This window comes from Tursiops truncatus, chromosome 5 (assembly GCF_011762595.2).
Source record: "Tursiops truncatus isolate mTurTru1 chromosome 5, mTurTru1.mat.Y, whole genome shotgun sequence".
Classification (NCBI taxonomy): Eukaryota; Metazoa; Chordata; class Mammalia; order Artiodactyla; family Delphinidae; genus Tursiops; species Tursiops truncatus.
Window position 1 is genome coordinate 21318062 of NC_047038.1, and position 23107 is coordinate 21341168.

General features: G+C 39.7%; 1 protein-coding gene across 1 annotated transcript in view; it reads left to right on the plus strand.

Annotated features, from left to right (window-relative positions):
• The first annotated feature begins 2026 nt into the window (after positions 1 to 2026).
• The window catches only part of MAD2L1 (mitotic arrest deficient 2 like 1), a 38112-nt gene continuing 17031 nt past the window's right edge, over positions 2027 to 23107 (plus strand). Inside the window, exons 1-8 of the mRNA XM_004331482.3 lie at positions 2027 to 2203; positions 2988 to 3134; positions 4076 to 4196; positions 5171 to 5274; positions 6000 to 7387; positions 7502 to 7629; positions 8875 to 9022; positions 12316 to 12442. Coding sequence (XP_004331530.1) covers positions 2131 to 2203; positions 2988 to 3134; positions 4076 to 4196; positions 5171 to 5274; positions 6000 to 6172 — 618 coding nt within the window. The 5' untranslated portion in view covers positions 2027 to 2130 and the 3' untranslated portion in view covers positions 6173 to 7387; positions 7502 to 7629; positions 8875 to 9022; positions 12316 to 12442. The remainder of the gene's footprint in view (positions 2204 to 2987; positions 3135 to 4075; positions 4197 to 5170; positions 5275 to 5999; positions 7388 to 7501; positions 7630 to 8874; positions 9023 to 12315; positions 12443 to 23107) is intronic.

The window sequence follows — 23107 nt, forward strand, 5'->3', positions numbered from 1 at the left end:
AGGCAGGTTAGGATAGTAACCTGAAAGGAGGCTGCCAGGTAGGCAGAAGCCAGATAAGGTCCAATTTATGAGCCTTCAACTGTTTTTTAAGTATGCATATTCAAACAGAACTAGATTACAAATCCTCAAAAAGCACAGACCGTGCTTTCTAAGCCTTAATCATTTCTTACACCTCCTCCTAGAACACAAAGAAAGTATTAACAAATACTTCCTCTATATATGGAAATCTCATATATTTTGCCAGCCTTCTAGAATCTCCAAACTTATACTAACGATTATTTGTACCTACTATATTATTATGAAACTGAAGGATGTCTTTCCTGAAGTGCTAAGTAGTAAGTTCCTTAGAAAGAGAGACAATTTATACATGAAGTAAGGTGGGCATCATGCTCTACCAGCATGATGCCAGAATTCTGGCTCTAACCCAAAATCCTGGTGGAAGGAATGAAAAGGTGGTGATTTAAACACACGCATACACACTTGTACCACAGAGACTAAAGAATGTAAGGAAAATATTTCACAGGGTCAAGTCAGCTTATTACCTCTTATACCTGTTTCACTCTTCAAACTGATCAAATTCTGATACCTAACGCTGTGACTAGGCAGAGTTCTGAGATGGCCCCCCAAATTTGTGGCTTCTAGGGAGCATATACTATATAATCCCTCCCCTTGAGTGTGACCAGAAATGTAATTATGAGGCAAAACCACTTTGAAGATTAGCTTCAACAAAGAGGAAATTATCTGGCTGGGACTGACCTAATCACGTAAGCCCTTTAAAAGGACCTCTCTGAAGTCAGAGAGACTGGAAGTGGGAGAAGGCCTATGGAAGGGCTACCTGGCAAAAGCACAAGGCTGGCCTCTGGCCAACAGCTAGCAAGCCAATGAGAACCTCAATCTAAGAACAAGGATATTAATTCTGCCAGGAACCAAGGAGGTCAAAAGAGGACCCCAGATTTTAGATGAGATCCCACCTGCAGACAGGTGCCTTTACTTCAAACTTATGAGACTATGTAGAGCACCCAGCTATGCCATGTCCCAGACTCCTGACCTAAAGACTGAGATAACAAATGGGTGTTGTTTTAAACTAATTTATGACAATTTGTTACGCAGCAATAGAAAACGAATACACTCGGGCATTTTTCTCCTATAATTAAGTAACAGTACATCTGGTGGTTAAGTTTCTCAGACTTCATTTTACGAATAATTTTCCCACCTGCTTTAAGTATAAAATTGTTTCACATCTCACATGAACATTAGCTGTGCACTATCTCCTTAATACTTCTTATCCTAACATTAAAAGTCATTGAATTTGTGAGTCAAAATTCACTGAAAAGCTCTTCATTGCTGATGGGCCTTTTTGGTGAGGTGACCTTATTCCTGACCAGTCGCCTAGGGGTGGAGGGGTACACAATGCAAGCTGGCCCAGCAGACGCAGCCACCTGCTGCCCCCAGACTCCGCCTCGCAGGGAGGCGGGGCGGGGCATAAACATGAGCTGAGCCCAGGACAAACAAGGGATAGAAAAATGCAAGCAGTTCGTCCCTTTAACCCCTAACCCAATTTCTCAAGAAAAGCCGCCCACACAGTAATCCCTCTAAAACTGTGGCTAGGCTGCCGCGCACGCAGTTGCTTTACGAATTCCCAAAGCATCTAGCATGTTCCAACCGCCCACTAAGCATCCCTGGGGCCACTTATGCCGCAGCTGGCGGACAGTTCATATCACTTTCAAAATATCTTTCAAACTAGGGAACTGTGCTCCTTGGTCGCTCTGTCCCCAGACCTAGGGAGCGGCCGCTAAAACCTGGACCTACCATCTTCCCCCACGGGCGCCAGGCAGCCCGCCGACCACAACTACCGGTGCCCAACAGGGATCCTCCCGAGCCTAAACCCTGGGAACAGCGTCACCACGCCTACCCACTGCGCCTGCGCGAACGGCCGCTCCTGCGGAGGCCCAGAGATCTTGCGGGACCCAGCTGCGTAGGGCGGGGCCTAAAAGCTTGTCGCGCCTGCGCGAGGGGCCGACGGCGTCCTGCGTCGTTACTTTTGAAACGAGTGGCGGGGAACTGCTCTGGAAACTTCTGGTGTTGCTGTCTGCCGGGTGGAAGCGCGTGCCTTCATCCGTGGGCCTGGCCATGGCGCTGCAGCTCTCCCGGGAGCAAGGCATCACGCTGCGCGGGAGCGCCGAAATCGTGGCCGAGTTCTTCTGTAAGTCCTCGCGCAGGCCGTAGGGCGGGGAGAACGGAGCCCAGGCTGCCCGGCAGGCCCGCGGTTCGGCTTCCGAGGCGGGGGGAAGCCGGGTGGGCCGGAGCGGCCCCGAACCCAAGCCCTCTCAGCCCCGGCCTCCTGCCCGGCAGGAGGAATCTGGGAAGAGGCGGATGCAGGCGCCTCCTCCCGACGCGTTGCTAATGATGGCGGAGGACGCCTAGGTGCTGCTGAGGCCTGCTTCGCGGTACAGCCCCTTCGCCGGGAGAGTTTCTTTAAAGTGCAGAGCTCACCCCTCACCATCACCCCCGCGAGGTGAAACTGGTCGACGGTGATGGAAGCGCCGTCCTGGACCAGGCCAGTTGTACCTTCTGATAGAACCTGGCAGAACTTGTGATGATAAAAGGAGGAAGGAGAGAGGGGGAGAGGCTTGCCTGGGCTTTGGACTAGTCAGTCGGTTGCCTATTTTGACATCCTCTAACCACACAGTCTGAATTTGGACTTGTTTTACAATGAAATGAAATTTGCCACTGGGAGACTAATGCAGTTTGGCATTTTTCTTTTATTGCCACATAAATGCACGTATCACTTTCTCTCTTACTTAAAAGCAAGATTTTAAGGATTTTTAATGCCACTTTGTACCTATTCTGCTTTCAGCAAAACACAGAAACACGTGTGTTTAGACATTTACAGCTTTACACCATTAATGAAACCATAGCCACATCTAAATATGCCTTATTTCCCGAAGTTACAAAGTGACAATGACTTTAATATTTCTTGTTTTCAGCATTTGGCATCAACAGCATTTTATATCAGCGTGGCATATATCCATCCGAAACCTTTACTCGAGTGCAGAAATATGGACTCACCTTGCTTGTAACTACTGATCCTGAACTCATAAAATACCTAAATAATGTGGTGGAACAACTGAAAGGTAATTAATTGTAAAACTGAATTCAACCTGTGGGACTAAACTTAAAAAAGAAGAACTACTAAATAACAGAGCGCTCATTAGAATTTTCTTATTTTCACCTATTTCCATTTGTCTTTTTTTTTTTTAATCCTGCCTGAGTCAGTAGCCTTTTCTATCTGAACACTCATTTTTTCCTTTTCGCTCAAGAAGTTGCAGTATTGTTGGATCAATATTTGTTCTCCATCTATTGCTTTTCTTTCTTTTTCTAGAATTCCTATTAGTTTCTCTTTCATGTTTCTCTCCACTTAGGAATCCCATTTCTAATTTTTCTGTGTTGTGGGATATTTTGCCCTATCTACCCATTTGACCTTCCAAATTACTAGTCCTAAAAAATGCTACAGCTCTCATCTTTTTTTTTTTCTTTTTAATTTTAAAATTCACGGATCATTTTTGTTGTTTTAAGTAACTTCATTTTTTAAATTACATCATTGTATTTTCATTAACTTCAGGGCTAAATCACCCATCGTCATTCATAGGGCTGCACTTGGATTATTTGGTGTGGAACCTCTTAGAACTAAACTCAAATCCTCCCTGAGTCAAATTTTCCTATTTTATGCTTTCATTGTACCATATTTTGCACCTGCATAGCAGTTACAATTTTAATTTCATGTTAATTGGTGCAGTGATTAGGTTAATGTTATCTCCTACACTCTTGCCTTGGATTAGGATGGAAGTACCGAATGTTTACGATCCTGTCCTCAGCACCCAGTGCTATACCTGGTATAAATACTGAGAATTTGAAAACAGGAGCTAGGTTATTGATGGGGCAAGTTTTCTGTATAATTTGGAGGAGATCCAAAATAGCAGTGGTAGAAATTTGCTGAGGATAGGAAGTGGGACCCAAGAAAAGAGTTGCTTTGTAATGCAGTGAACCAAAAAAGATGCCTTGTTATGTGTTACAGAATGGTTATGCAAGTGTTCAGTGCAGAAATTGGTGGTAGTCATCTCAAATATTGAAAGTGGTGAGGTCCTTGAAAGATGGCAGTTTGATATTGAGTGTGACAAGACTGCAAAAGATGACAGGTAAGTAGGAATTTAAATTATTTCCACTTTCATATGCTTGTTCTAAAACTTGTTTTCTTTACAAAATGAGTTCTAATTATATTGAACAAGTTTCATAGAAGGTATAGTTTTTTTCTAGGATGTTTAATTTGATCTTCAGTCTTCTGTGGAAAAGAACTGTGCTTACTTTGGCATGTCACTGACTTGTATAGTATCGCCTTTAGTCTAAATTGGTGAATTTCAAATTGTAGTATTTATGGTGGTATATGCAAAACTCCATACAGTATACTAGGTGGCCCATTTTATGAATTGTTTAAAGGTACTTTTAAGCTTAAGGGATTATCCTAGATTCTCCCAGTTTAAGATGCAATTCTACTGTATTTCACTTAATGCCACAAGTTTCCTAAGACACTTCATAAACTCTGAAGTTTCCAGACTACCTGAATGGGAAATACCCATCATAATATGCTAATGACTAGCATTGTCCTAGGCATACTTACCTGTAAATTCAGAACCATTTCTCATAATGAAATGTAGTTTGCTTCTGAAGCCTTTGGTCTCTTTTAGGAAATGTTTAGCTTATAAAAATAATTTGACATACAATTTAATATCTTATTTGAGACAATAGGGAATTAGACACTTAGGCGTTACTAAAAATGCCAAAATGATTATACCAATTAAATATTTTAGATACCACTGTTATTTTTTTTTTAAGAGGTACTGAAGTTTTCCTAACTTGAAGCACTTGGCAAATTTTCTGGACCTGATCCTAAGACCAACCATAAAAAATGATTGGAAGGATAAATGAAATAATAAAAATACATACTATGCCTACTGTGGTATTATGGGTCCTAATGATGTACTCATTTTCTAAAAAACTCCTTTTTAATGTATTACTTATTTGATTTTGGAATCATTTAATTAGATAAATAATCTTACAGATGTTTTAAATAACTTGTTAAAACTTAAATTAATTGATTTGGTTTCTTTGGTAGTGCACCCAGAGAAAAGTCTCAGAAAGCTATCCAAGATGAAATCCGCTCAGTGATCAGACAGATCACAGCTACAGTGACATTTCTGCCACTGTTGGAAGTTTCCTGTAAGTATTATACAACGTCACATTGCCTTAAATTTGTTGGGGAAAAGACTAAGCTACTATTTTAAGAATTACCCCTTTATTAATTTTTTTCTTAATTATCAATATCATGTAATAAAAATGAGAAAGCATTATAAAGGAAAAGTAATGTTATATGCATTCTGGAAAATTTGGAAATGCTGAAAAGGAAAGGAATGAAAGTATTCCACAACACTCACTCTTGAATGTTTTGATGTAATTTCTTTCATTATCTTCATTTCTTACACACTTTTATGTATTGATATATATTTAAGACTATAGCTATAATTGTGTCTTGCTTTTCTATCTTCCTTATTCCTTCAAACATCAGATATGTCCTGAAAACCTACTATATGTCACACTCTGTTCTAGGCACTAGGATACATCAGTCACAGAACCAAGAAGTTAGCTTTACTGTAGGTTACATTCATGCTATCCCATGTGATTGATTATACACTTTCTACAAATATTTTTAACGGTTTTTTCTTTAAAGAAAAAAAAAACTTGAATTTTTCATAAGATAAAGTGAAAGGAGTGCGATATTTTCTGTACTACAGTAAATTTCCATTGAAGAAAAGCAGTGAACTAGTTTTACAGACCAGGCTAAACTACATTTCTAACACTGTGTGGTTCAAAATGTGAGGGAGACAGGGCAGGTAGTTTTACTTTTGAAAAAATAATGTACCTTAATTATTTTATCCCCAATTTAGGTTCATTTGATCTCCTGATTTATACAGACAAAGATTTGGTTGTACCTGAAAAGTGGGAAGAGTCAGGACCACAGTTCATTACCAATTCTGAAGAAGTTCGTCTTCGTTCATTTACTACTACAATTCACAAAGTAAATAGCATGGTAGCCTACAAAATTCCTGTCAATGACTGAGGATGAGCTAAAGACAGTAATGTACTTGTATCCTCAAATGTGGTTTTCCTGAAACCAAATCAACTTTAGTTGATATATTTCATTGGTTAATTTTTAGATGGGGAAAACTTAACATTATACTTTACTGAATCTGTGCATAATTGTTCCATTCCTTGGTACCTGTTTCACTTTCCATAGGGCTGATGTAAGTTATTGCACACTGTTGCAAAGGGAACTAGCAGATTTCATTAGCATTGTAATGTCAGTTCCTTTGAAGGTAGTACTGTAGATGGAAAAACTTTTGCCATAAAGCTAAATGTCTTTCTAAATCAGACCTTTTGGTCAAGCAGCTTGACTCAGAATATACAGAAATATTTAAATATAAAGTAGAGCAAAAGAAATATGAATATTCAGAATATTTGTTTAGATCCTGAAAGTAACTAATGATAGTCCATAAGTAATAAAATGTTGCTCTTATTAGGTCCTTCTGCCATTTATTCATTTGTATAGTTTCCATATTGAAAAATTTTCCAATTACTTGATTTTAATTTATATAACTTTAACCCATGAAGCTGTGGATATTCCTACTGTTCAAATTGCTATGATACCAAACTTTTAAGAATGTCCTTTTATGTTTTATAAAATCAAGCTTTAAATGACAATGATGAAATAAAGTTAAATGTGTATGTTTTAAATTTGTCTTGCAATATTTTTATATTGGTGTGGTGTTAATACAGCTAAATAGTTATGATGCATTAAGTACAGCATATTATTTCTTGTGCCTACTATGGTTGTAGGGCCTAAGAATTCAAAGTTGAGTAAGTCTTGAGGTACTTTCAATCTAATGGACAAGCTTTTATTGTACCCCCTTCATCTCATAACAGTAGATTTAAAATAAACATTCTTTTTGTAAAATGATAAATGTCCTTTGTAATTAATTCAGTTTAGCAAATTTTGGATTGTAGAACCTTTCTATACTCTTAGCCTGTTGTTTGTCTAATTTTCCATATACAGTTGACCTTTGAACAGTGCAGGGACTGGATCATTGACCCTCCAAGCAGTTGAAAATCCCAGTATAACTTACAGCCAGCCCTCCATATCTGTGGTTACTCCATACCCCTGGATTCAGCCAGCTCCGGATCGTGTAGTACTGTACTATTTATTATAGTACTGAAGCTTGAGATCTTATGAAGGAGAGGAAAATATATGGCAAAGGACCATGAAGTAACCAAACAGGTTTACTTCATTATGTATTTGTCTTTATTATTTCACCTGGATAATCTTCTCTCTGATCCAATTGTGTGCTTGTTAAGAATCAAGGAAAATGTCTTACATCCTTTCATCTCTTAGAGCTGCTGGACAAATAGGTGCCAGTTTTTGATGATGGGTATCGTGAATGCTGTTGCAAAGGCCAATCCCTAAAGAGTTGTTGAAGCTGCCTAACTGAGGTTCACCCACAAGTCTTCCTGAATAAGAAAGTAGGTACTCAGAAATGGAAATAATGTTTATTTAGGGATGGTCAAGAGTCAACATTTGAATTCTTGAGCTGTTCATAATCTGTTTAACATCTGAAATATGCATTGAGAAGGAAAGCAGAAATAGAGCTTGAGTAAAAATACAGAAAGAGTTGAAAATCATGGTCCTATTTTTAGGAAATATGTTTGAAAGTTTTTATAGAAAGCAATGACTGCTTCAGGAAACACTGAATGCCCCTTTGTTAAACAATGGGATAATAAAATGTGGTTCTTGCTCCAAAAAAGCTCACCAGCAGCAACATTATATATTGCTGATGATACATTTCTGTCATTTATGTTTCTGACAAATTAAGTGATCCTAATATTACTACTTTTGTGATTTATTGTGGTACTTACTTCTCTCTCCTTTAAGAGTTATGTCCAGAAATTAATGCTCTGGATTTGAATGTTACCTTCAATAACAGGAGCTTCTGCCATACAATCTATAGCCTGCAAGTTACTGTATAGTATCAGTTCTGCATCAACTAGGCTCTTCTTTTTTTGAAAACAGAAAAAAATTGGCTTTGAAAAAATTTAATGGAAGAATATTAGCTATGTAAAGAATCAAAGGAAAGGCTGAAAACCAGAGAACTAGGGGAGCCCCAGGGATTTTCAGTGACAAATTTGTGAACTCTGCATATCTTTATGTAATATATGGACCACTGGTGTTACCCAGTGATCTATCCAAATGACTCAGATTGCTAGTTTAAAGAAAGTGACAATGAAAAGCTTTGTTTGCATTTTAACAAGCTGCGATGTAAGACTAAGAATTAGGGGAAACTGCATTTTTAAATACTTTGATCATTTCATCTCAGCCAACATCGTTAACATGGTTAAATTAGACTTCTTACACCATTTGCATGTTAACTGTTTACTCTTGTGAGGATTCTGAGGAGCCAGTCTTGATCTTTCTCACCTCTTACAGATTATGTATCAATTCAGAAATACACATATTGGAGTTGAATGGGAGCCAGGCTATGAGCTTTACTGATAAAGCTAGATTGGAAAAGCTTTGGCCTAAGGTTCCAGCTGGACTTGTCCCACCCTCCTTCTACACCTTCAGCCTCACCCTGGGGGGAAGATATTTAAAGCAATAGACGAAAGAACCGTGACTGACTTCATACCATGTTAAATAGAAGCTAAGATTCCAAGAGAATCTGGTGGGCTTCTAGCCCTGCCTGGGCTCTGACTCCGTTTTGCTCACCATAGGTAGAGGAATGAAACCATGTTCCAGTTGAGCCCATCAAGATTTGAAATAGAGCTCCAGAAGGGACTGAACCACGCCTGGTCTTCAAGATCCTTCTCTCAGTACCATCAATCAGACAAATCAAGCCTCCATGGGAATTTTTACACAGAGGTATAACAATCTCGTGTCTCCATTGGCTTTTGTTGTAGAGCAAACAACCATAACATAGCAACAATAAGCATTTTTTCCTCCTTCAAGTCTGCAGGTTAGCTGGGGTGTTGTCTTCATTCTCCCCTAAGTCTACAGGTCATGTGTTATTCTACCACTGAAAGGGCAGTGACTAGCCAGAATTCTTGAAGCTTAGTTTCAGAACTTGCACACTGACACTCTTCCACATTCCACTGGCCAAGAACTTGCACACTGACACTTTTCCATATTCCACTGGCCAAGGCAAGTCTTATGGCTAAGCCAGACTTCAGTGGGGAAGGGAAGTATACTCCTCCCAAGGAGATGGGGGAGAGGTGTGAAAATACGGTGAAAGGATCTAATAGACCAGGGGTTGGCAAACGTTTTCTGTAAAGGGTCAGATACTAGTTTAGGCTTTGCACCCATATGGTCTCTTGCACCTACTCAAGTGATTCCGTCATAACTTGAAAGCAGCCTTAGACAACAGGTAAACGAATGAGCATGGCTGTGTTCCAATAACAAAAAGCAGACGGTGGGCTATATTTGGCACACAGGTTGTAGTTGGCTGACCCTGTAATAGATCTGTTTGCTGTTTTGTTCACAAATATTCAAACCCCTCCCTAGCTCAGAGCAATTGATTTTGTGATATTCAGGGCTCACATTTAAAGCAACGTCATTTGTTTTCTCCATCCATGGTATCTCAAATGGGATGGCTCTTTATCCCATATTCTGCAAAACACAACTGGCTATTTAAGGTACTCCTCAGGACACCCCACAGTGAATTTTGATCTGAAAACTGGGAAGGGAGGTTCTTTGGCGCATGATGCGTACGAAGAGATTCAAAATAGCATAAAGGCTACATGCCTCCATTTTTAATCACTATATAAACATGCATGCTGAATAAATGTTACTATTAGAATGCATTCAAGTTTCTTAGGTTCATTAACCTCCTATATATTTTAGCATATGAACTCCAAAATCATAAGCATAATAAAGTAGGTATCCACATAGACATTTAATTTTTCTTTACCTTCTGTTTCCATTTAATTGCTTAGTCTGTAAAATTTATCTTAATTTTATTTTCTGTGAAAGATCAGAATAGCTATGATGTTACATTGTAATGCCTGTATTTTCCACCAGATGTCACTAATGTTGTAATACTTAAAGTGAATTTCTTCTGACTCTAAATTAGACTAATATTCTGCTTTTCTTATTGGAAGTTAACATTGGGATTTCTGTCTACAAAAATATGAAGGAATCAGAGGGAAAAACACAGCATCTGTCTTTTGCTAGGCACTTTACATGAACTATTTCATTTAATTCTCAGGCTTTAGTGCACAAGCGGAATCGTGGGGTCAATGGGCATGCAAATGGCACTATGTTTTTAAAGTTTAGATGGCCTCTTTTGACCTCAGCCAAGGAAGCTCATTTGACTCCACAACAAGCACATCAAAAGCAATTCTTCACCCTTTTCTTAATGGTTCTTACCTTCTACATCCTTTTAGCAATTGAGTGTCCAGAACAAATTACTTTTCCTTTACTGGGCTTTGAGTTTCATTGGTGAGTTTGTATTTACACTTTCCTCAGATGACTCTGACCAATGAATGGAAGGAACCAAAACAGAGAGGACTTTATCCTATGCCGTATCGATACTGTTTATAGAATAAATCAAGTGTGAATTTTCTAGCATCTGTGAAACAGGTTTCCAGCTAATCAGAAGAATTGTTCATTTAACTACCTCGGTTACTCCTTGGGGAATTAATTTTTGGCTTAACTTGTAAATAACATTTTCTCATTCTTTCTTTACTCAGTGTATGAAATTATATTTCAAGTTATTTTGTTCAATGTGACCATGATAAAGGTTTGTGTTGGAACAACTATGGAATAGAACCTGTCTGCTAAACTTCACATTTTATTAGTTATATTTTCTAAAAACAGATCTTTAGCAATCTTTCCATTCTTGAATATGGCTTTGAAAGTCAGCAGTATTAACCTATGCTTATTTAAAAAAAAAAAAAATCTAGCTGGGAAAGCTACTTAATCTCCATTAGAGTTGACAATCCTGTTCCAATCTGGCAAAAACATTGTAGCCCTAGCAACAAAACTATTAGAAAAGGCCTAGAGAGAAAAATGTCGGAGTTGACGCTCTGATTTCAAAAGTCAGTTTATGTTACCACTTCACCTATTTTTGTCTTCCTACCATTTGATCTATTTTTATACTAGAGAAACATAATACAGTTTCATTTATTTGTGTAAAGTCCATTTTCATCAACATTTATCTGCATCATTTTGCTATGTAAGCTTGTTTGCACGAAGGAGCTTACATCAGATCAAAATCTCTATTGTCTTGGAATTTTATGTGTGGAAAAGGCTTCCGAGTATAAGCAGGCCAACCATACTCCATTTCCATGCAAGGGAAAGATCTCAAACGTCTTTAAAAACTATATAGATACGGACATATTGAGTGGATGCCTAGACATGGATATGATTTCTATCTAAATGGCAGTCTCACTGTCTAAGTGCAGAAGTTAGTGGTTTTAAAGATTGAGTCAGTGATACCCAAAATACTTCATGTCTAAAATACAGTTCTTGTATCACTGTACTCAATCCTAATAGTCAATACAGCTCTTTAGAAACCAGTTCAAAGGTTCCAGATCTAAGAAAGGAAATTTATAGGCAATGATCATCTACCATGTGCCAAGTACCAGTTAGGTGCTTTACACCTGTTCAGCCTGGTTCCTTCTAGGTGCATAGAGGCTGGGGCTGGTGGGGAAGTGGGAGACTTGGGCTACAGCCTGTGGTCTTGGAAACTGGTGATGGGACATGGGGAGAGCCATGAAGCAAAGAAAATGATGAAGTCTGAGTCCCAAATGACAAGTCCTCTGGAGTAAGGAATAGCTCCAAAACCTCAATTCAGGCTGTGAGGGAAGAACAGTGTGGAAAGACAAGGACTGGATCCAAAATGAACGTTTTATAACTGCTGACGCCCAGTGAGTCCCAGAGGATAACCGTGAAGGAGCACTGCGTAGGGAGAAAGAATCCTTCATAGAGTACCTTAGGCTCAACTTGTGGGCAGGGAGGGGATTCGTCATCAAATTAGTACATTACATGCATTATCTCAATCCTCACAACCCAATGAGAGTTACTATCCCCATTTTACACCTGTAAAAAGTGAGATTTGGGAAGGTTAAGTAATTTGCCCAGCTTCAAACATCCAGAATACATTCCCAGGCCTGACTCCAAAGCCTGTATTCTTACTGTATCTCATTGCCTCTCAGAGACTAGGGAACAAGGAAGGGTCCCCTGTTCCAGGATGCAGACTCAGCCAAGGAGACTACAATACCACCTGCATCTCACTCCAGCTGGAGAAGTGAAAACTCACAGCCACGATGTTTGAGCGTCAAGGTACATTAACTTTTTAAAAAACTCTTTTTCATAATAAGCTGTCACTAAATGTTTATTAACACAGAGCCTTCTGCTGTGTAACAGGAGCATTCATTTTCTTCCATCGACATTTTCTTCTCTCATTGCTTTCACTTGTTTTTGTAACTAAATGCTGTGTTGGAATTTGGGCTTCTGCTTTATGGGCTTTAACCAGTTTGAGAAATAGACACAGAAAACAGATTGAAATGTATGTATTATCATCTGTATTACGGGGTTTCCTAGTAAAGCTGAGTAGGAGCAAGAGGCTTGCACCTAAAGCAGAAATAGGTTTGCTACTACTCCCCCATAAATGAACTGTGGAACAGTCAGACAACTTCGGTCTTCCTCACTCAAGCCCAACTCCAGCATGGGAGTAAGAAGTGCCGCTCCCTGAACACCAAAGCCAGAGTTAGAAAGCACTGTACCTGAGCTCCAGCAAGCCTTGGAAAGAGTTCTTTGTTGCTTGGGATGGTGTGAGAGAGAAGGTGGAGAGAGGGGCCCCCAATAGTTCTCCAGTACCACTATCCATCATCAGGATCAGAGCAGAAACCTGAAGAGTGGAGTAACATGCATCCCTCCCAGTATTTGCCAGGTTTTTTTTTTTAATATAAATTTATTTATTTTATTTATTTATTTTTGGCTGCGTTGGGTCTTGGTTGCTGTGCACGGGCTTTCTCTAGTTGTGGCGAGCAGAGGCTACTCTTCGTTGTGGTGCGTGGGCTTCTCATTGCAGTGGCTTCTCTTGTTGTGAAGCACAGGCTCTAGGCACGCAGGCTTCAGTAGTTGTGGCACGCGGGCTCAGTAGTTGTGGCTCACAGGCTCTAGAGCACAGGCTCAGTAGTTGTGGTGCACGGGCTTAGTTGCTCCACGGCATGTGGGATCTTCCCGGACCAGGGCTTGAACCCATGTCCCCTGCACTGGCAGGCGGATTCTTAACCACTGCGCCACCAGCGAAGCCTATTTGCCAGGTTTTTAATCTTTTAGCATATTATGATGCCAGTTGATTTTAGGTAGCAGGGTGATGGTAACAGGCATTTTTAAAAAATTTTAGTAATTATGTATTTTAATCTGTATTCAGAAAAATATATAACATATTTTAACATATCATGAGCTAAAGATTTTTAAAGTACACACCTTATTTTTTTTTAATGTATCAGTATTGGGATGGGTGATATGCAAATAAAAATCACGAAGGCAGCACATATATGAAGGAAGGCTGGGAAGTGATGTCATAAGCCATTGTACTTAAGTCAGAAGTAAGCCAGGGTGGGTTGCATACTCAGAGTGCTGCTGTGCTCTTACCATCCTACACTCCACTTCTTTCTACACAACGTTCCCCTCTGGAACTGCTGATGGGCATTTCACTTTTTGCACACAAAAGACTCTAACAACATGAGTCAGACAGGATTCCACGCAGCACCCTAAGCTCAAAATTCACTCCCTATTCTATTCTTATCACTAATTATGTCCTGTCACAATGTCCAAAATAGATCATCAGACTTTATGAAACGAATACAAAGACTGGATCAACAACATAAAAATGTCCCAAATTTGAACAATAGGAAACTCTTATTTTTCAGCTTCCTCAGAACGAAATCCCCTTGTAAATAAAAGCCCATAGAAATTAAAGTCCAAATGCCTTCATTCCCTATTTTATACAATTGGCTCAGTCTCAGCCGGAGGGTCTTAGTTGTCTGGATTCCTGTATCTGCAGCTGTGTCCTAGGCTGTCTTTCATAGGAATATAGCTTCTTCAGCCTCTTTAAATTCAAATCTCTAGTTAGCTCTACTCTCCAAGGGGAGGGTAGCCACAAAAGAAACTGCAGCTCCACTACAGAAGTTATCACAAACAAAATTATGATCCCCAAATTAAGTGAATGGTATCATGTGGCTTGACATTGCTATTCTCAGCCAAAGAGCATGGCAGATAACTTAGTGGTACCTGCACTGGAGACAGTGAGGACCTGAGAACACCTGGTTTCAGTCCCATGGCAGGTCAGCCAGCTGCACCAGTGTCGAGTCCACAGCCTGGGAATCTGTGTTTAATGGACCAGTAACTGCCCAACAGTTGTGCTTCTACGTGTATAATATATTTGTGTATTTCTTTGTGTTTTTCTTGTTTTCTTTTGTTTGGGTGATGCTTGTGGGGATCTCCCCATATATATTGCCTACTTTCTCTCAGAGAGTGACATTTGAGACATTATTGCCTACTTAGAAAATTTAGATATTCTGGTTTCTTCATTTCCTCCTGTCTATTGTCTCATGCAAGATTGTGGTCTAGAGAAAACCTCTACTCCCAAATTCTTCCAAGTGTGTTCTCTGTAGAGGAGAAGTATACTCTTCTCTGTGAAAACATGAGGGATGGGGTAGAGACCATCACCCTACTTGTTAGCACTGTTTTAATAATATACACTGTTTTATTTATTATGATAATAGTGATTGTCATCACTCTTCCATAAATTTTTTCCTTCCTACCTAGGCAGGTTGAGTTGGACCCAGCTAGGCAGTAGGTGACTAGAGTCAAAATTAAATTAAAAAAAAAACAATTAAAACACCAGGATCACAGTAAAGGCCAGTGAGTCAGGATTACTCTTGTACGTGGTCGGTGGGAATGTAAACTGGTTCAGCCACTGTGGAAAACAGTATGGAAATTCCTCAGAAAATTAAGAATAGAACTTCTAAATGATTCAGCAATTCTACTTGTGGGTATTTATCTGAAGAAAACAAAAACACTAGTTCGAAAAGATATATTCACCCCTATGTTCACTGCAGCATTATTACAACAGCCAAGATATGGAAACAACCTAAATGTACAAGGATGGGTGAATGGATAAAGAAGATTTAATGTATATATATATATATATATATATATACACACAACAGAATACTATGTAGCCATAAGAGAAGGAAATCTTGCCATTTGCTACAACATGGATGGACCTTGAGGGTATTATGCTAAGTGAAATAAGTCAGATGAAGAAAGATAAATACCATATAATTTCCCTTTTATGTTGAAAATAAAAAACAAAACAAACAAACAAAAGAAAAACAAACTCACAGATTGAGAGAACAGATTGGTAGGTTACCAGAAGGGAAGGGATTGGAAGAAGGGTGAAGTGAGTGAAGGGGATCAACTGTATGGTGATGGATGGTAACTAGACTTACAGTGCTGGTTACGTTGTAGTGTATACAAATAGCAATTTATAATGCTGTATACCTGAAATGTGTATAAATGTTATACACCAATTTTACCTCAATTAAAAAAAAAAAGAGGGCTTCCCTGGTGGCGCAGTGGTTGAGAGTCCGCCTGCCAATGCAGGGGACATGGCTTCGTGCCCCGGTCCGGGAAGATCCCACATGCTGCGGAGCAGCTGGGCCTGTGAGCCATGGCCGCTGAGCCTGCACGTCCGGAGCCCGTGCTCCGCAACGGGAGAGGCCACAGCAGTGAGAGACCCGCGTACCGCAAAAAAAAAAAAGAAAAAAAGTAACAGAAGGATACCGAAGTTTAGCAAAACTTTAAGGAGATTCCAGATGTCACAGATTAAAGTACTCAAAAGTTAGTATTCCAAAAGGTTGGGCCACTGAAAACATAGAACACAAGCACAAACAAACAAAAAATACCTAAACCTAAACTTCAGAACAGAAACTTTTCTGTTCTTACGCCTTCCTGTCTCAGTAGGATCTGACCATTAGTGTAAGGAGAGAGACTGCAGCTGTGGAGGAAAATGGTGCCAAGAACTGCAGCTGCAGAAATTTTTTTGTTTTTTTTTTTACTTTTTAGTTTTGACATGTAAAATTAATACATACACAAGTTAAAAAAACATCAAACAGTACAGAGTGGTACTAAATGAAAAGGAAGTTCTCTACCTTACCTCATTCTCCCACTCCCCATTTCTAATCCAGCTCCCTTGGAGTATAGTTGCTTTACAACGTTGTGTTAGTTTCTGCTGTACAGCAAAGTGAATCAGCCATACATATACATATATCCCCTCTTTTCTGGATTTCCTTCCCATTTAGGTCACCACAGAGCATTGAGTAGAGTTCCCTGTGCTATACAGTAGGTTCTCATTAGTTATCTATTTTATACATAGTATCAATAGTGTATATGTGTCTATCCCAATCTCCCAATTCATCCCACCCCCCCACCAGCTGCCTTTTTTTTTTTTTTTTTTTTTTTGCGGTACATGGGCCTCTCACTGTTGTGGCCTCTCCTGTTTCAGAGCACAGGCTCCGGACGTGCAGGCTCAGAGGCCATGGCTCACGGGCCCAGCCGCTCCGCGGCATGCGGGATCTTCCCAGACCGGGGCACGAACCCGTTTCCCCTGCATCGGCAGGCGGACTCTCAACCACGGCGCCACCAGGGAAGCCCCCCACCTCCCTATTTTTAAACATTTTTTATTCTGCTGCTGGTTATTACCATACCTCTGAAACTTATGTTAATTCCTCCATTTCTCCTTCATCAACTTTAGATAGTATCTATTAAAAGTTGATAAATTTAGTTCATATTTCTTTATCCACTACTAAGTTTTTCCAGTTAAAGTATTTTGGTTCTTCTGGTGTTTATCCATAATTTTAAAGAATATGCTTAAACCCCATATTTTGTTACATAAATTTTAGATAGTAATCGTGATTCCTTACTAGATAAGGTAAGAAAAATCTGTGTCTGACATTACCTTCCACATCTCTCTGCTGCCTTAACAGACTTCTGTTTTTTTTTACATTATCAATGTTAATATTAGATTCTCTTTTATAGTTAATATTGTCTTCCAAATTTTGTTTATATGTTGATTCTACAAACTGAAATAGCATTTACATTATTCCAATTATTAAATTACTCCTTACTGAAAGACTGAATAGCTCTACCTATTGAGGATAAAAAGGTAACCTATATCATCAAAATGGAAAAATGAATGTTCCAAGTGTCAAGCTCAAATGGGATTCCTTAAACCCAATCTTCAAGAATTTCTATTAAATTATTCATTTAGCCAATGATACCTTTAATTTCCAAGAAATCTTTTTTCTTTGATTATTCTTGTTACCCAGCCACCTATTCTTTGGCTTCTCGACTCTGAAGATGTTAGGGTTTGGGGAATTTTTTTAATCTTTTTTTTTTTCAGTTCTCTTCATTAGCTGTTTTCTTCAGGAGTCAACTGTTACATCTGTTCCACTTGGACCTTCTCATTTTTGCTGTTGGTTTCTTCTAAATTTTCTGGTTTTGTTCTGTTTTGGTTTTTGTCCATACACATGCATGATTAAAAAGATTGATCAATACTGGTAGCATGATTTTCGACTGTGCTATTATAGACCTGTCCCTTGAATGAAAAGATGAATGGTAGGGTCTATGTACAGATAAGCTAGTACAGTCAGCCCTATGCATCCATAAGTTCCACATCCACAGATTCAACCAACTTAAGATCTAAAATATTCCAAAAATATTCCAGAAAGTTCCAAAATGCAATACTTAAATTGGCTGTGCGCTGGCAACTATGTACCTAGCATTTACATTGTATTAGGTATTATAAGTAATCTATAGATGATGTAAAGCATACAGAAGGATGTGCATAGGTTATATGCAAATACTGTGCCATTTTATATAATGGACTCGAACATCTGTGGATTGTGGTATCCACAGGGCATCCTGGAACTGATCGCCCACAGATACTGAGGGATGACTGTATTCTTTAAGGGTACATTTAGATATTTTGTTAACCATGTATTTTTTTTTTGAAATTTGAAATACATTTTTAATGTATTTTTTTGAAATTTGACTTTTAAAAAAATAAATGAAAGTATCATTTATTTTATTTACTTGGTTTTTTTGTGTGCCAGAATTCACTCACTCACTCTCTATTACGAATACGCCTTGGACCGAGGACCTGAAGGTTAAACATAATTTCCAGGTATGGCCAGCAGAGGGTAGCAGAGGGTAGTGGAACCAGTGCTCACTGCCCAGGCCTGGGCATCCCTCTCTTTTACATTTTTGTGGAGGTAAAAATCAATTAGCAGGTAGTAGAAGGTCCAGAGTGCCAGAATCAGGAGAGAAATTACTCACAGGGACAGTGACCTAGAATGGGGATTAGGCTGAGGAGGCAGTGGAAAGGTTTAGCCACAATTCACAGCCTGGTATCTGTCACAGAGATGTGGACAGCTAGACATCAGGAGGTGAATCATCAATTAGAGCACTTTCACAGTTCTGACTGCTACTCCCAGCCAGTCTAAAACCCAAGGTCTGGCTCCTTAAAGTAACAGGAGTTGACTCTCCACCTTGGGAACTGATACAAACTTCCTGTCTGAGCGTTGGTCCGTGCTGCCAACACTGGCTAAGGACTCCACAGCCAGCCATTTTGAGGAGGAGAGAGTGGGGTATGGGCACCAAATGCAAATGCTGACAGTTAATGTAAACACTCAGATACATTCCAATTAAATAATTTGGGAGTCAACCTAAACATGATGTGGCTTAAATATCTTTTCTTCCCTCCTCCAGAGGGGAAACGTTGTTTAGTTGTGGAAACACTATATGACTTTGAAATTAGACAAATGTGACTCTATGAATTGTTAGGTATATGGCTCTCAGTTACTTAACTCTACTGAGCCTCAGTTTCTCCATCTGTAAAACTATAAATAATGGTTCTTACCTCACAAATCTGCTCCAAAGAAATGAGATGATGTACATAAACTGCGTGGCAAGGAGCTTGGCAACTTGTAGTCAGTCAACATTGGTACCTGTTCTGTCTCCCTGTCTTTATCTTGGAAGAAGATCCATGATACTACTTGCTATCTTTGAATACAAAGTCTCGCTGTCTCCTAAGAGCATACTAACATTAATTGAGGGATTACTGTGTTAGGTACCATAGTAAGTTTTCTGAAGTGCTACCTCACTTAATTTTCATAACCAGCCTATAAGGAATGTACTTTTATCATCATCTCCATTTTACAAATGAGGACATTGTAAACTGGTTTTCCTAGTCTTCTCACGTAGGGAGTAAAGAACAAGGAGGGATTCAAAACAGGTAATTGGATTCCAGAGCTCATGCTCTTGACAATACACAATCTGTTTTCCAATACAGACATTTGATCAAAGATTTAAAAATCTAAGGGAAAAAATAGAATTAAGAAAATAGTCTTGTCTTTGCAGTACGTTTAAATGTTGGTTCTATTGGCATAGGATCACCTCTTCTGTTTGACATTTAGGGCAAAAGTTCAGTGTTCAATGAAATAAATGAAAACACTTTGTTGCAGACTTAGAGAACGGACATGTGGACACAGCGGGGGAAGGGGAGGGTGGGATGAATTGGGAGATTAGGATTGACATATACACTACCATGTGTAAAATAGAGAGCTAGTGGGAACCTGCTGTACAGCACAGGGAGCTCAGCTCGGTGCTCTGTGATGACCTAGATGGGTGGGATGGGGGGGGTGGGAGGGAGGTGCAGGAGGGAGGAGATACGTGTATACATATAGCTGATTCACTTCACTGTGTAGCAGAAACTAACACAACATTGTAAATTAATTATACTCCAATAAAAAAATACATGCTATGGGGAGGGGGAAGGGTAAACGGTGACAAAGCGATAAAGAGGCATGGACATATATACACTACCAAACGTAAGGTAGTTAGCTAGTGGGAAGCAGCCGCATAGCACAGGGAGATCAGCTCGGTGCTTTGTGACCGCCTGGAGGGGTGGGATAGGGAGGGTGGGAGGGAGGGAGACGCAAGCGGGAAGAGATGTGGGAATATATGTATATATATAACTGATTCATTTTGTTGTGAAGCTGAAACTAACATACCATTGTAAAGCAATTATACTCCAATAAAGATGTTAAAAAAAAAAATACATGAATTTTTTTTTTTAAAAAGAAAAGACACCTTGTCACTGTTATTCCATTTAGAGTTCTTTCATAAAATTAAAAGAACTAACAACAGTATTTGGAAGACATTCAGCTTTAGCTATTACATTTAAAGATAATTATTACATGACTAAGGAAAGCTTCCTTGATCTTTCTGAGAAAAGGTTTTCTCTCTTTTGCTTCACTACAAGGGGAAGATGGTACAAAAACACTTCTTTCTCAATGGATGCCTAAAAAACAAACACAATCCTGGTTACATGTAAGAATCATGCAAAACGCTCTGTATAAATACAGGTTTTCTGGGTCTGGTGACTCAAAACCTCTGGGAGAGTACAGCCTAAAAAGCTCCTCAAAGCAATTCTGATGCATATCAGCACTGATTACCAGTGACTAGATTCTAGAAGGGGAGAAGTCTTCCTGGCCTCTAACCTCTCCAAAAGGGATAGGCAGAGAATGGAGATAATTTGGGAATTGGGGAAGGTGCAGAGATACGTCTGCCTACATTTCTTGCCTTCCATAGATTCTGCCAAATGCTTGATGAGAGGCCAAAAAGTGTCGCCCAATGAGCCTCCATGGTTCTAAATACAGTCAGGCATGTCCAGACTAGCACTGTCCCTTTAAAAGTGGTGAGCAGTCTCTGGAGGCCACTGTCTATATGCCGCATCTGTGCTAGTTTGGTTTTAAGAGGAGAGGCCTTAACAAGGTCACAGAGGACTAAAAAGACCTGTGCTTCTGGCTTCCACCCACCGTTTCAGACTTACTTCACCTTCCTGAACCTTCTGTTAGTGTCTCCAATCTAGCAAACTCTTTCATGTCTCTGAAATTTCATATACTCAAATTCTGTCCCTTCAGCATGAAATATGAAACATCCTCTCCCGGACTTCCCTGGTGGCACAGTGGTTAAGAATACACATGCCAATGCTAGGGGACATGGGTTCGGTCTCTGGTCCAGGAAGTTCCCACATGCCGCGGCGTGACTAAGCCCGTGTGCCACAACTACTGAGCCTGTGCTCTAGAGCCCACGAGCCACAACTACTGAGCCCACGTGCCTAGAGCCCATGCTCCACAACAAGAGAAGCCACCACAATGAGAAGCCTGCGTACCACAACGAAGAGTAGCCCCTGCTTGCTGCAGCTGGAGAAAGCCCAGGCACAGCAACGAGGACCCAACGCAGCAAGCTAGCAAGAAATAAATAAATGTATTTATTTATTTAAAAAAAGAAACATCCTCTCCCAACACATATTCTTTTCTCTTCTCCTCTTCTTCTTCTCTTTCCCTTTCTCTCTCTCTCTCTCTCTCTCTCTCTCCCCCTGTCTTTCCCCCTCCTTCCCTCCATACCTCTTTCCCTCTCTCCCTTCCTCCCCTCCCCCCCCCCCCCCAGTTAATTCCAAATTATCTTTTAAAGCTCATTTCAAAGGAGCTTTTCAAAGAAGCCTTCCTTGCCTGCCCTCTCCACAATACAAAGTCAGGTGTCCGGTCCCTCTTGTAATTGCTTATCTCACTCTAATTTTTCTTTGTAGTACCTACCAGAGTCTGGCATTAAGAGTTATTGGTGAGACCCTGTTTAATTTCTGTCTCCCCAATTTAAATCTAGGATTTGTGAGAGAGCTGGGCCGAAGTCCCTTTTGCTCCCTGCTGCCCAGACCTAACCAAGTGCCTTTCTTTCAGTACAGGTTCAAACACTCTGTTCAATGAATGAAGTAAAAGAAAGAGAGACTCTTTTAGATTATTCCTTTCTTCCTTCATCCACAGCAGAAAATTATTTCATAAAATGTTTTGAATTCCTCCAAGGTGCCAATGCCTGTGAGAATTAAATGATAAATCAAAACTAGACTCATTCCTTGAGATTCTTAGAGTCTAGTGGGGAATAAAAGATATGTATTCAGATAACTATTACAAGAGCCTTACAAGAGAAACCACAAACTTCATTATATGATCAAATTTCAGTCCTCCACTGTTGTCAAAGGAAAGAGACCGTCCCTATGAGAAGAGGTTAGGGGGCCTCACTGATCAGAGGCTGGGAGTCAGCTGGATTTGAACCCTTTAGTTGCACTGTGGCTGCTTGGTTTCCCAGTACCTAAACTGTCTGTGCACCAGCCTCCTCAACTGTACAGTGGTCAGTTTTCAAGTGGAAAGAGAAAGGTGTCTTTACATAAAATGTTTGTAGCAGATTACTGTAGGTTCCCTAACACTGAAGAAGATATACAGATGGCAAATAAGCACATGAAAAGATGTTCAGCGTCATTAACTATTAGGGAAATGCAAATTAAATCCACAGTGAGATGGCACTACGCAGCTATCAGAATGCCTAAGATAAAAAAATGACACCACCAAGTGCTTGTGTGGACTTGGAGAAACAATCATTCATACAGTGCTGGTGAGAATGTGAAATGGTACAGCCACTCTGGAAAACAATCTGACAGTTTCTTAAAAAACAAAAGATACAACTACCATACAACCAGACATTTGCACTCCTGGGCATTTAGCCTAGAGAAATGGATACTTATGTTGACACAAAAATGTGTACACAAATGTTTGTTGCAGCTTTATCTGTAACAGCCCAACACTGAAGACAACCTGGGCCTTCCTTAACAGTTGGTTAAGCAAACTGTGACACATCATGGACTACTACCAAGAGTTACAAAGAAATGAACTATGAATACCTGCAACAATCCGGATGAATCTCCCATTATGCTGAGTGGAAAAGAGCGAATCCCAAAGTGTTACATACTGTATGATCCCGTTGATATAACATTCGTGAAAATAGCAAAATTAAAGAAATGGAGAAAGACTAATGGTT